The sequence below is a fragment of the Prunus persica genome, chromosome G3 (genome assembly GCF_000346465.2).
Source record: "Prunus persica cultivar Lovell chromosome G3, Prunus_persica_NCBIv2, whole genome shotgun sequence".
Taxonomy (NCBI): Eukaryota; Viridiplantae; Streptophyta; class Magnoliopsida; order Rosales; family Rosaceae; genus Prunus; species Prunus persica.
In genome coordinates, this window is record NC_034011.1 from 13,640,292 (window position 1) to 13,653,564 (window position 13,273).

The following is a 13,273-nucleotide window of genomic DNA, read 5'->3' on the forward strand; positions in this document are numbered from 1 at the left end:
TGGGAAATGGACTTTGGCTTTGATAGAATTCACCTTCAGGTATGTCCCCCAGAAAGCTGTCAAAGGACAAGCTGTGGCAGACTTCTTGGCAGATCACCCGGGAGAGGAAATTGAAAACATGGATTCCTTGGACATAGCAAATGCAGATCTACTAACTATAGCTCATGTTTGCCTTAACAATCCAATCTACTCGATTCATCTCACACCGTGGAAATTATATTTTGATGGATCAAAGACAGATAAGGCTTCAGGAGCAGGGATTGTTCTGGAGGAACCATTAGGGGTCAGACATTGCTACTCCTTCCAGCTAGATTTCCAATGCACCAACAACAGGGCCGAGTATGAGGCTTTGATTATAGGGCTCGAGATGTTGGTAGAATTAGGAGTCCAGTCCGTGGAGATCTTGGGAGATTCCATGCTTGTCCTAAAATAGATTGCTGGAGAATATAAGTGTCTGAATCCTTCTCTGGCTGTATATCTAGTAGCAGCTAGAAATCTGCTAACAGAATTTAGAGAAGCTACTTGGGAGCACATCCCAAGGGAGGAAAACTTTGCAGCCAATGAACTGGCTCAGGTGGCATCAGGCATACAAATGCCCGAAGACTGCGTCCAAAGGATCATCAAGATAGGAAGGAAAAGTCTACCATCTGTTTTGACTAGAGGAATGGAGATAGAAGTCAACTCTGCCTTGATCACTGAAGATGATTGGAGGGAGCCTATCATGACTTACTTACGATATCCCACTCTGCCCTCTAAGAAAAGAGTCAGAATCATGGCTACAAACTACCTCATATGGAATGAAGATTTGGTCCGAAAAAGTAAGGATGAGGTACTATTAAGGTGCCTCGGGAAGACAGAATACATGAAAGTCATGGGAGAAACCCATGAGGGGATCTGTGGAGCTCACCAAGGGGGAAGGAAGATGTGCTGGTTAATCAGAAGGTATGGCTACTTCTAGCCAACCATGATGAAGGATTGCATCAACTATTCCAAAGGATGTGAGGCCTGTCAAAGGCACGGCCCAATCCAGCAGGCCCCTTCGGTTCCCATGAACCCAGTAGTAAAACCATGGCCTTTCAGGGGATGGGCAATGGATCTCATTGGCAAGATCTATCCAGCCAGCAACCAGCAGCATTGTTTCATTATTGTTGCTACAGACTATTTCACCAAATGGGTGGAGGCCAAGCCAGTAAAAACCACAACATCTCAAGAGATCATCACCTTCATAGAAGAACAGATCATACAAAGGTTTGGCATTCCAGAATCAATCACAACTGATAGGGGTTCTTCTTTCATATCTAGGGACATGCTAGATATGGCAGAAACATTCAAGTTCAAACTGCTTCAATCTACTCCTTACTATGCTCAAGCTAATGGACAGGCAGAGTCAAGTAACAAGGTGATTATCAATATCATCAGAAAAATGCTAGAGAAGAATCCAAAGCAGTGGCATGAGAAGTTGTCAGAAACTTTGTGGGCATACAGAACTTCAAAAAGAGAGGCAACTGGGATGACCCCCTATGCTCTAACCTACGGCCATGATGCAATTCTTCCCATGGAGATAGCAGTCCAGTCTCTTAGAATTGCTCACCAGCACGGTCTCATTGGGGAGGATTACTCTCAAGCCATGTTGCTGGAATTGGAAGAATTGGATGCAAGCAGAATTGACACCCTCAACAAACTCTTAGCAGGAAAACAGGCTGTATCAAGGGCCTACAACAGAAGAGTCAGAAACAAAAGTTTTGAAGAGGGAGAGATAGTCTGGAAGGCAATTCTGCCCCTTGGAGCACACATAGCTGGATATGGGAAATGGTCACCTACGTGGGAAGGCCCTTTTATAATTAACCAAATCCTCGGAATGGGGGCATACAGGTTGCAGGACCGAGATGGAGTTGTTCATTTTGCCCCAATCAATGGTAAATGGTTAAAGAAGTTCTATCCAACCATGTGGGATTCCCAGGCTGTACAAACAGATCCCGGGATAGAAGAGGAACAAGCTTGACTTTTCTTGAAAAGAATCTTGCTTAGATCTGTTTTTGCTTTAAAGTTGTTTTTTGATTTTACTTTCAAAGCCGTGTCCGGTTATTGCATCAAGAATAAATAAAAAGCAGTAAAATGCTTTGAAAGCTTATATAAAAATAGCCACCTTTGCGGCAAATTATTCGAACAATAAAAGGAAAAAAGAAGCTAAAATCCTAGTTTTCTAAGAGTCTCCTGCAGGTTCGCTTTCTTGACAGAAAGCTCTTTCTGGAGCAGCACCCCCTGGTGAATTGAAGCCTCTGCAATCTCCAAGGCTCGCCTGGAAGCTGCAACCATACTTTGCACAAGGAAAGTGGCCTTAGTTTTAGAACTCAGTCCAGCCCCAAGCCTGCTCTGCACCTCCCTGCATTCTGCCAGTTGTTTTTGGAGCTCTTCAATCTGCTTCTCCAGCTTGTCCGCTGTGGCCCTGGCTTCCTTGTATCCGGCCACCATCTGATCCAGTTCTGCTTTTTGCTTTGCAAAATCAGCCAAGTTGGCTTCATGAGTGGCCTTGCAGAATTCAGAAGTCTTGAAAGTAGGTCTGAGATCCTCATAGCGATCATGCAGATTGAGCACATCTCTGGCCAAGCTTAGGCCCATCTCAAGGATAGGTTTTGGAGCCGTGTTCTGTCTGTGAAGCAGGTCCAGGTCCTTCATCAGCTGATTTAAGGCTTCATTGTCTTGATCAAACTCCAGCTCATTAGACTGCCAGATTTTCAACCTCTCCATGGCCTCCTCCACTGCCCTAGATTTTGCCTTGCCTGGAGGAGAGCTGAGTTTCTCCAGTCTGTCCAATTGGGCATCCAGATCCATGGCTTCAAACTCTTCGAGTTCTGGATCAGCAAAAGAGGCCGTGGCAGATGATCCTGGAAGGGAATGAATGGGCATCTGCAAGAAGAAAGCATAAGGTAAGACCAGGCAGAAAGTGGAAAATAAAGGCCCAAAAGTTATGAAAACTTACAGCAACAATAGGAGGCTTCTGGGGACTGGTAACCGCTGCCAGGACGCCAACAGCTTTAGGCACTTCTACCTGAAAAGGCTACAACAGTTAAAAATAAAGAACAAAGCAGAAATGCAGGAGAGTGTGGACAGATAAGAAAGAAAGTTACCACAACCACAGGGGCAGCGGCGGTTGTTTCCACTTCAGCCTCCGGAACCATAACAGACAGTTCTGCCTGATCCACAGGCTCTGATGCAGACCGTTCCGCCTGATCCTCAGCCACTGGAGCGGCAGTAGAATGCTCTGCCTCGGCATCCTCAAATAGGGCTAGTTCTGAGCTAGTCAGCTCAGCCCTTGGACCCCCTTGTTGCTTCTGCGCCAAGGCAATGCTCTCTGCAATCACCTCAGCAGGGATCTCCTCCTACAAAACAGGGGTCAGAACGGAAGAAACAGGGCAAGAAGGGAACTGATACGAATCACAGAAATAAAACTTACCTCTCCTTCCACCACTGTCGTTTTTTCCTGAGGCGTTTCTTCCAGCTCTTCCAATTCTTTTTCCTGCTCCACCTCCTCAAAAGCCTCTCGCAGCTCTTCATCCGTCCCGGAGGTAGTAGTGGGAACTGCTGCCGTTTCTTCCACGACGACATACTCCTCCTCACTCCTCTTTTTAAGTTTTTTCAACTTGGTAGGAGGAGGGGAAGGACTTCCAGCTGCGCAGAACGAAAAGCAGTATTAGAGAAAAGGAGGCAAGACAGAATAAATTTAAAGGGAACGGTTGGAACATCACGAGCCTACCTGAAATGCCGGGCCGCGTGGTATTATCCAAAGGAGGGACAGTTCCTTTCCTTTTTCTCCTGCCAGAAAGAGCGGCCTCGGTAGGTGTTTGTTCTGTCTGGACCTCATCACCTTCATCTGCAGAGGGGAGCTCCAAGTCCCCGGCAGCAATAACAGAAGAGACTGCACCAAGGCATTAGACGTTAGAAACCAATCCAGCAGGAAAAGACAGAATAGAGTTAAAAGAAAAGACTTACCAATCACTTCTCCAGCATGAACAAACTGCCCACCTACGCTAGTCAAAGAAGGATCTGATACAGGCAGAATAGACATTAGAAATCAATCATCAGGACAGAACGAATCCCAGACAGAATCAGAAATCTACCTTCTATAATTTGCGCGTTGATATCCTTGATAGTCTGGATCATATGCGTCTTGGCATCCCCATCCGCAAAAACGACCCAGTTTTCCCAACCATCGAACAGCACCTTGAGGGCAGTGACAGAAGCAGGCAGACTTTGGAATCTGGCTTTCCACCATGCGTCAAAATCGGCAGAACTGCAGGAATTCAGCTCCCACGAGGGATAGAGGGCATCCGTGCTGTTGTTGATTTTGTTCACTGCACACCGGGCATCCTTGTGCACCTCCAGGTCATCTGCATCCCTCCAAGAAGAGGCCCGGTTACAACTCCGATATGATTTCAGCGGAATGAGTTGGGGACAACCAAGCTGCCTTGCACAGAAGTTGGGATGGTAGACTTCTGCCCCCAGATGATAGTTTGGAGGTTTGCCCCCACCATGGGGTAGATCTCTGGGCAGAGTAATGCTCAGAAATTTTCTCCTGAAATCTGTTCTGGCAGCTTCATCTTCTGGCTCCTTCTCAAACAACCGAAATCCGGTCTGGAACCAAGGATAGGTCCTCCTGATCACCACTTGCCACTGAGCTGCCGACCTCTTTGTACAATGCCTGAAGAGCATCAAATACTCCTCAATAGAACGCTTGGGCACTTCTGCCGATATCAGAGGAAGAGCCAGGACTTGATCTTCAGGCAGAACTATGTCTGGGAACCTTATTTCTGGAAAATAAACCTGCAGCCAGATCTGGATCATCCAGAATGCGCCCGGGGCTGACAGGTTCAATGGGTTCTCCAGGGTGGCAGTGTGCAGATTCCTGAAAAGGTGAGCCAGAACTGTAGGCCCGAGCCCCACATCAGTGTGATTGTGGAGTGATTCTGCCAAGTGTCTGTACTCTAGCAGAACTGCAGAAGACCGATTGGGGAGAACGAACCGATTCAGCCAATACAGAAGGAACAACATATGTTGCTGGTCCTTGTCCTTCTCAGCACTGAATTTCTTCAGATAGTTGGAGAAAGAGCAGTTCTGGTTGATCACGGCTGGAGGGATAATAAAAGGGGTGGCCACTTTCTCTTGATTCCTCCGCCTGTGATAATCTCCAACGGCATCAACAGGCCTACCATGGGGCCTGAACCCGAAAATCTGAGCCATGTCCAGCAAGGTTGGCGCCATGGGACCCACGCGGAAGTCAAATGTATTGCTGGCAAAATTCCAGAAGCATAGGGCAGCAGCAAGCAGATTCTCATCTCTGTTAATCGATTGTTTGGACAGAAGAATGGCGTCATAAATCCCAGCTCTCCTCCAGTGACCCCCATATCTCGGGAGAAGTCTATCAATCCAGTCTGCCCATTTGACCGAACTGTTCCTCACCTCACTGGACGGGAAGGACCGGCTCAAATTCTTGCTAACCCAAGAATAATAAGCCAGGGCAGAAGAACTCTCAAAACACAAAGGAGCCTCGGCATCCTTTTTTAGCAATTCTGCCATCTCAGCTGGAACAGGACCAAACCAGTGAGGCCCTAACACCAGGGTATTCTCGAACAAATGGAGGACATTCTAGTCCAGATTCTTCTGGGCAAAGGGATGAAGCTTGCTCCTGATTTCTATCGCATGAGCATCAATCCCGCTCCCAGTGATATAATCGGGAGGAACTGGAGCAGAAGAAGACTGAGCGCGGAACCTTGGGGAAGACATTTCTGGTTCGAGGGAAGAAGCAGAGGAAGGGGAGGTCTGAAGAAAGCTATGGAGATCTCGAAGAAAAAGCTCGCAGGAACAAGAGTTGGAAGGTTTAGGGTTTTTCTTTTTTAGAAGCTATGAGTTTGAATTTCTTTTAAAAAGAGGGGCTCGGAAACGTGGGAAGAAGAAGATGGGACGACACCTGATGATTATTAGCTAGTAACTAGCTAATAACTAGCCGTTTTCTCACGAACTCTAGTTCGTAGCAGGCAAACGTGGCAGACGTGGGCGAAAACACGGAAGAAACTGGCGCGCGAATTAAATGGCAAAACATTAAGTCTGAAACCGTTCCAAAACGATTCAGACTTAGGGGGCATTGTTTGGGCCCAAATTCGGCACGCCCAAGACCAGAAGGCAGGCCCATTATAAAATTGCCTGCCCAGCCCAGAGATTTGAGAAAAAATAAAATCCAAAACAGTTTGGGCTTCACACCAAAAACGTTGGAAATAAAGCCTCAGCCCAAAGAAAGCCCAGATTTGGAAACTTTCGAAGACACACCCACGTGATTGCCTCAGCTTTGGAAAAGTCAGCAATATCAACTAAAATTTAAAAATGTGAGAGGGACGTCTCTGAAACACTGCCAATTGAAGATCAAAAACCCATCTGTGTTCAAGATTTTGCTCCAAATCAATACACCATCTCCCAAGAAATTCACGGATCACGCTTTCTAAATTAGAACGGGAAACAGGGAACCACTCAGAAGATACAAAAGAAAAAGAGCCAAAACCGCCATAAAAAGCCCACACAGACGGTGGCGTTGGTTGAATTAGAAAGCTGCCACCCAGAAAACCAGGGAAGGGACTGTTTTTAGGAGGTGACTGCTCAGAACCTATCTAAAAAAAAACCTTCTTACTTTACATTATAAGAGATCTTTTTGCCACCCATTATTTAAAAGATTAAAAATGACCTCCTTAGGAGGATCTCTTATAAAAGCGAAAGAAGGCAAAGAAACAGGAGACTCATATTTTCATCAATCAATCAAAAAAAAAACAAATAAGAAAAAGTTCACTTGGATCCCAAGAGAAAAAAACAGCTTTAGATCATAATCCCAAAGTTCAGACTTAGAAAATAAGTCTTCTGAAAACGAGATCCTTCTCGTTACAAATTTGGTTCAGCAAAAGCCAAGACAAACATAGTTTGAGTTTTTACCAATATGAAAACCTCAACAAATTTTACAGCATAGTTCCAGCTTGCTAAATCCTCGAGAATAGCCACTTCTGTCCCTTCAAACTGAAGAATTCCTGCAGTTCTGCCCGCTCAAAAGTCTCCCAAGGCTTGAAGTAGATTGAAGCTCTGCCAAAATTGAACTTTGGTATCGATTTACAGCTGAAGCCAAGCAGCCAAAGTTGTTGACAGCACAGTCCAGCACAGACATACCCAATCCAGCCCGGATCAGAAGTTTCTACCTAGGCAAAAATGGGATTCCAGCCATCTTCTTGTCTTTCTAGGGTTGATTTCTCCCTTCTTAATTTTGTAAAAGGCAGTTCTGCCTGAAACAGTATTTTATTATTATCTATTCTGGCCAGAACAACCATTTGATACTGAGATAGATTATGAAAGTCCTCACCAGTCTGAGGCAAGAAAAGAACTTACTTGGGAGATATTCCTCACCCAAATTCACAATCCTTTGTTTTAGAAGTCAGTAACTTGAGGCGCAAGTTATCCAATCTAAAAATAAGTCTGCTAGAATTTACATTGCTAGCAATGGCACGCTCGCACACCAAAGAAAGCTGACTTGTCGACCAACAAGTGGTCTCCAAGCCAGTGGGGAACTTCGCCCTTCCACCTCAGGAGTAAAACACGAAAACGGGTGAACACTATCTCATTAGCAGTATAGTGAATATGGTTAAAAACTTCCTCAATAACCTGAGTCAGCCGAAGAGCTGAAACGATTTGGAGAGAATTACTCTCGAAAATAACTTCACTATTTTGTTCATCTCATTTTATTGTTCAAAGTGACCCCCAATAAAATTATTTCATGACTCCATCCCTCTTTGAAATGCAAGCTTTGTGAATTACATCAACCTCATGTTTTGGTTCTTTTTATTCAATATCACTTATATAAAATAAATAAATACAAAACACCAAAACATGAGGTTTAATGTCGTAAAACAAATAGGAAATAAAAATTTCATTACAATACAGGCTAACTGAGTTAAACAAAGGGAGGGGATCATTTGAAGTTATTGAACCACCACACCTTTCGAAAAAAACTCAACAGCAATTAACCTCTCTACATATATACTTAGTTAATACCTCGCATCTTTTCACACATGCATATAGATATATAATTTGTTACAATTGGCTAAAGCCTAAGAGAGGCCTAATACCAAAACCGCGTGCAAAACTTTTTCCTTCAACATATCACACAACTTCAACTGCAGTGCAATGCAAGCCAGGCATGGCCTCCAGCAAATCAAAGGTCAGCATGGAAGCCTTTGGCTTGGGCGGCCCGTTTGCAAATCTGACCGGCAAGGACCCTGGCGTGGACCGCTCGAACGTCCCGAACCACTTGGCTTGCATGTACTTGTGCTTCCTCCATGGTCCCAAGTGCATTTTCTTCTCCTTCATACATTTTTTGGCTGCGCAGCACAGAATCTTGATCAAGGCTCTTAGTCTTTCGGCTTTCCCAACAAACACTTCGGGCAGCCAGCTGATTAATCTGTTGTAGTTTTCGCTGGCTCTGGCCATCTCAAACTCAGCTCGGAAATTCAGCTCAATCACCACCCTAATCTCCCCTCTCTTTGAACTTGTGTCCAGCACTTCCAAATAAGTATGCTCTCCTGTTAATTAATCAAAAACCAAATTTATCCCCAAAACAAGCACATAAAATAAACATGCATTGTGTCCCACACCCACATAAGAAGTTTTTTTATAACTCCGGCAAGGCGGTGAGGATGTGCCTTTACACCAAAGTTCGAGTCTGGTAAATTAGATTAATTTAAAATAATTTACACTATCGTTCGTGTCAAAATAAAAATTTGAAAAGTTGAAATTAAATTGAAAATTGAATATACCTGCTGGGGTACTTGTTGAGCTTCTCCATTTGGACTTGCAAATGACACAATTGTACCCAAAATCTATGAGCCGATTGCATAATTCGTTGCGCAAACAACTCCGGCAACCGCCAAACACAGGCTTCGAGCACACGCAATATTCTGCGGCCGACGAGTTTATGTCCCGTAACGCCTCCTTGGTGGCCTGCCGAATTTTGGTCTCAATGCCACTGCTCTTGCACAATGTTGCCTGCAATTCCAAATACCATATATACATTAAATAAATAAATAAAATGCCAATATTTGCAAAGTAATTATGAAATTAATGGGTTTTGACTATTAGTTTTTTTTTTTTTGAATTAAAAATTCACCTGGAGAAGTTGGTCTTGTTCTTCCCAAAATGCCTTGTTCTCTTCCACACTGAAAGAATTCTCCTCATCCTCATCGGAGCCAGAGGTAATATTCTCTGGCGACACCTCGACTTGCTCGATGAAACCCAAAACCATGTCGGCGAGACTTACAGCGCTGCCGGGAAATTCCAAAATATCGTCGGAGCTCCGGCGAATCACCGGAATTCTAGCCATCGCTCCGGCCATATTCTATTTTTAGAATCTCCCTCTCTCTTCTCTCTCTCTCACTTTGTTGTTTGTGTCAAAAAAACTAGGTAATGCTAATGCACGTGGTCTTGAATGGTTGGGAAATCTGTGGTCCAATTTATAGGTCTATGGTTGGGGCCCACGTGTCCTACGTGGACTAACAAGGCGTCGCGAACATAACATCTTCGTGTCACTGTTACGTCTGTTGGGTCAAGTATTCGGTGTGTTTCGAGTTTGGACAGCTAAGGTCCACGTCCTCATTGACCAATAACGTTGAAGCAGTTGAGCTCGAGAGTTATCCGAATATTCCATTTATTGCATTTTTCCTCTGTTTTTTTTTTTTTTAAATAGTAATTATAATAATAGTGTGTTTTTTATCGTGATTAAACAAGTAAAACGATGTAAGCTTTATCCTAATCTTTGGAGGTGCTGTGTGGTGGGGACCACTGAGGTTAAAAAAATCTGCCCGCGGTCAGTGGGCACAATCAAGCACAAAATACACGTGGCTTTTTCTAAGGATTTGATGGCCATAGGCTTATCCCATTCTAAGTGGGACCCACTGTCTGTCCATAGTTGTGAAATTGTCCCCATATTACATGATTGTGGAACCTTTTATAGGGGGGCATAATGACAATTAGCATAAAAAAACACAAAGGTACACTCCCTATTTCTGGAGTTATTTACACTGATAGTTCTTAAAAATCATGGAGACGTGACTTAGGTTAGTTAATCAAGATAGTACATTTAAATTAATTTTTATGTAATAAAAGTAATTTAATTTAGTTTAAATTATCGTTTGTAATAATAAATAAAAAAGAATAAAAAACGACATTAACATTCTTTGAGGTTTCAAATTGTTCTCACAGAACTCCTACCATTAATTTTCTGTTCAAAACTTACTAACGTCATCAACAATATTTCTCCAAATAGCTAGTTTAACGGATAGAAACCAGATTGTACATACACTCCTAAGGTCTAATATTAGAAGTTAATTTTGTTATATGAAAAACAAAATTTGTAGCATAATCAATTTTTAAACTGAAAACTAACGAATTGTATTTTTTGAAAACAGTTTGAAACCTCAGATATTTTTAGTATGATTTCTTAAACCTCATAAGTCTTGTAAAGTCACCTTTTCTTAATAATTGAATCCAAGTTCATAACTAATAAAACGATCAATTCAAAATTTTAAAATACATTTTACACACATTTTTTTGTTTTGACTATTGTGTACGCGGTGAGGTCCACCATCTGCGCCATGGCAAAAAGTTTATATATTTAATTCTGTTCTCATCTACAATGATTTGGTGCAAGGGTAGCATTGTAATTACAGATTTTATTAAACAAAAAGTATTGTCAACAGAAAAGTAGGTACAAATTCAAGTTAGGTGTCAGAAAATCCTTTCCCTTCCTCATGCCGATTTCATTGGGTCAAAATCTGGTTGAATTTTGAGTGGTTTCCCATCTGTAACAAATCATAATAACAAATTATATTGACCAAAACTATACCTGAAATTTAAGAAGTGGATACAAAAAGAAGCTCCTTGACACAAATCATAATGCCGAGTTTATTGGACAAATATATACCTGAAATTGGAGCTTATTACAACAAGAATTTGTTGTCAACAAGAATGCTACCAACCTTCAAATTACCCACAAAGAAAAAAAAAAAGTTAAACTACCCAACTAGTTACTCGCTTACTACACAAACAACCCTCAAGCATTCCATTATTGTAGTTATTTACACTAACACTCCTTGAAGTTTTCGGTTTTTTTTTTTTTTGCACAAAAAATCTTGGAGTTTTAGATATTACACAAACACCCTTTGAGAGGTTTAAATTGTTTTTACAAAACTCCCTTTACATTGATTTTTTTTTTGGTCCAAAGATTGATGATTTTATATATACAAAATTTCTCTAAATGACAAAGTTAACCTTTGAGATTAGATTGCACATATATTCATTGAAGTTAATTTTTTCATTTGCATAAGTTTTTTTTTATATGAAATCATAAATTTTTGGAAACAATCAATTTCATTATAAATTGCAATCCAACTAAACTCAAGTGAGTTTTTTCTTATTTTAAATTTAATAATTGTCGTTCATGATACTTGAACTGAAGACTTCCTCAAATAAAATGCAAACAAGGTGATATTAGACCAAACGATCAACGGTAAAACTAATTAAGCAACATTGGGATATGTAGATTTAGGACGGTTTTGGCTATGGTGGCATTGAGTTTAATTACATTGTTACCCACTAAGGATCATGAGCCTCTAAATTTAAGAAAAACTTAACCGTTTTACTATAATGGTATTTCTTGTTCAAATATTGGAAGGCTCTAAATTAAAACCCCCCACTCTCTTTTTTCTTTTTTTTGTTGAGAAATTGTAGGATTGCATTCATAATTCAGCCAAAAAAGCCACTAGCCACAAAGGATCAATACAAACTAGCCATAAAGGCCCATTACAATGACGGAGTGGTATAACATCAAAATTAAGATAATTTGGTGCGCCCCACAAACGATCACACATGATTGAAGAAATTCTAGCTTAGGCATCCCAACTAAGATTGCAAAACTCATAATAATCCAAAAGATATAAAGCTTGAAAAAACCAAGCCATAACAATATAAATAAAATTCTCACAAAGGGGAAATAAAAAGCTCTCACAAAGGAGAGGTGCAAAGCTCTCACAAAGGAGAGGTGCAAAGCTCTCACAAAGGAGAGGTGAAAAGCTTTCAAAAAGGAGAGGTGAAAAGCTCTCACAAAAGGAGAGGTGAAAACTACGCATAAAAAAACCGCAAAAATGATGGTGTGGAGATCCGACATCGAAACATAGGTGGAGATTCGACGCCGAGACGCAGCTGCCTGTGATGGTTGGAGGAAAATCATAACAAAATGAAGACAAATAGAAAAAAAAAACCTTTTGTCTCTGAAAATGAGGGGAGAAGAGAGGGAGGAAGAAAAGAGGGGAGAGGAGAGGAAGAACCATGGCTTCCTCCCCTCTCAAAGTGAAAACAGCTCTAGGAGCAACTCCCTACTCTCTTAATAAATTATTTTTCTTGATACAAGTAATATTGGGGGAAGGGGATCCAAATACATGACCTTGAGTGCAAGAATAACTCTCTTAACTACTTAAACTACCAGTCCCTTCAAATTGTTTTTAATTTAATTGTCAGTATCAAATGTAAATGAATAAATAAAACATTAAAAAAAATAGCAGTTTGAATACTTTTCAGCATGAATTGAGATAAAGACACACCATATTTAAATGATTTATGGAAGCATTGCGATGCTACCTTTTCTTTATCAATAGATTGAGAAGATAAATACCTATAGCAAGAACCAGTTGATTCCTCTCAATGCCACTTAAGCTAAAGTTTTAGGCTATCCAAATACAAACTTAATGTATGATTAAAATATAAAAGGTTGCACCCTATAATTTGTATTAAAATAATGTTATTTCCTAAGGTCCGTCTTCATATTTTAAGGGCTCAAGGTGAGACATCGGAATGGGGTCCTCAACTCTCCACACATCAAAAAGGAAGGATTTTATAAAAACATTTTAAGAGATGTTAGTATAATTTCTAAAACTTCAGGAGTTTTGTGAAAACGAGGTTTAGTAGTGAATTTCACTTTCACCTCAATTTCAAGAGACCAAGATTTTTTATTTTTCAGACAATGAGAGGTTTGAAAAAACAATGGGAAAATGTTGTGCCAGATTGGAAAGGGCGTACAAAGGAAACAAAGTTGTATTATTGAATGGTTCATAATATCTGGTAGGTAGTGATCTTGATTAGGATTGATGCCAACAGCCAAGGCCCCTCCTTCATCTGTTTTGGCGTATTCTCAAATGGG

General features: G+C 41.4%; 2 protein-coding genes across 2 annotated transcripts; one reads left to right on the top strand and one right to left on the bottom strand.

Moving 5' to 3' along the window:
• Positions 936–2,002, top strand: LOC109948052 (protein NYNRIN-like). The gene has a single exon (XM_020559954.1). It carries the CDS (start codon positions 965–967, stop codon positions 2,000–2,002), a length of 1,038 nt encoding a protein of 345 aa, XP_020415543.1. The 5' UTR covers positions 936–964.
• Positions 7,815–9,506, bottom strand: LOC18766064. The gene is made up of 3 exons (XM_007198873.2): positions 9,191–9,506; positions 8,841–9,069; positions 7,815–8,606 (listed from the first exon to the last, which is right to left on the bottom strand). Exons 1-3 carry the CDS (start codon positions 9,413–9,415, stop codon positions 8,188–8,190), a joined length of 873 nt encoding a protein of 290 aa, XP_007198935.1. The 5' UTR covers positions 9,416–9,506; the 3' UTR covers positions 7,815–8,187.

Coding starts and splice junctions, on each gene's coding strand:
- LOC18766064 (XM_007198873.2), bottom strand. CDS start 9,415: ATGGCCGGAGCGATGGCTAGAATTCCGGTGATTCGCCGGAGCTCCGAC. Junction 9,070..9,190: donor AACAAGACCAACTTCTCCAG/GTGAATTTTTAA, acceptor TTGGAATTGCAG/GCAACATTGTGCAAGAGCAG. Junction 8,607..8,840: donor CTCAACAAGTACCCCAGCAG/GTATATTCAATT, acceptor ATTAATTAACAG/GAGAGCATACTTATTTGGAA.
- LOC109948052 (XM_020559954.1), top strand. CDS start 965: ATGATGAAGGATTGCATCAACTATTCCAAAGGATGTGAGGCCTGTCAA.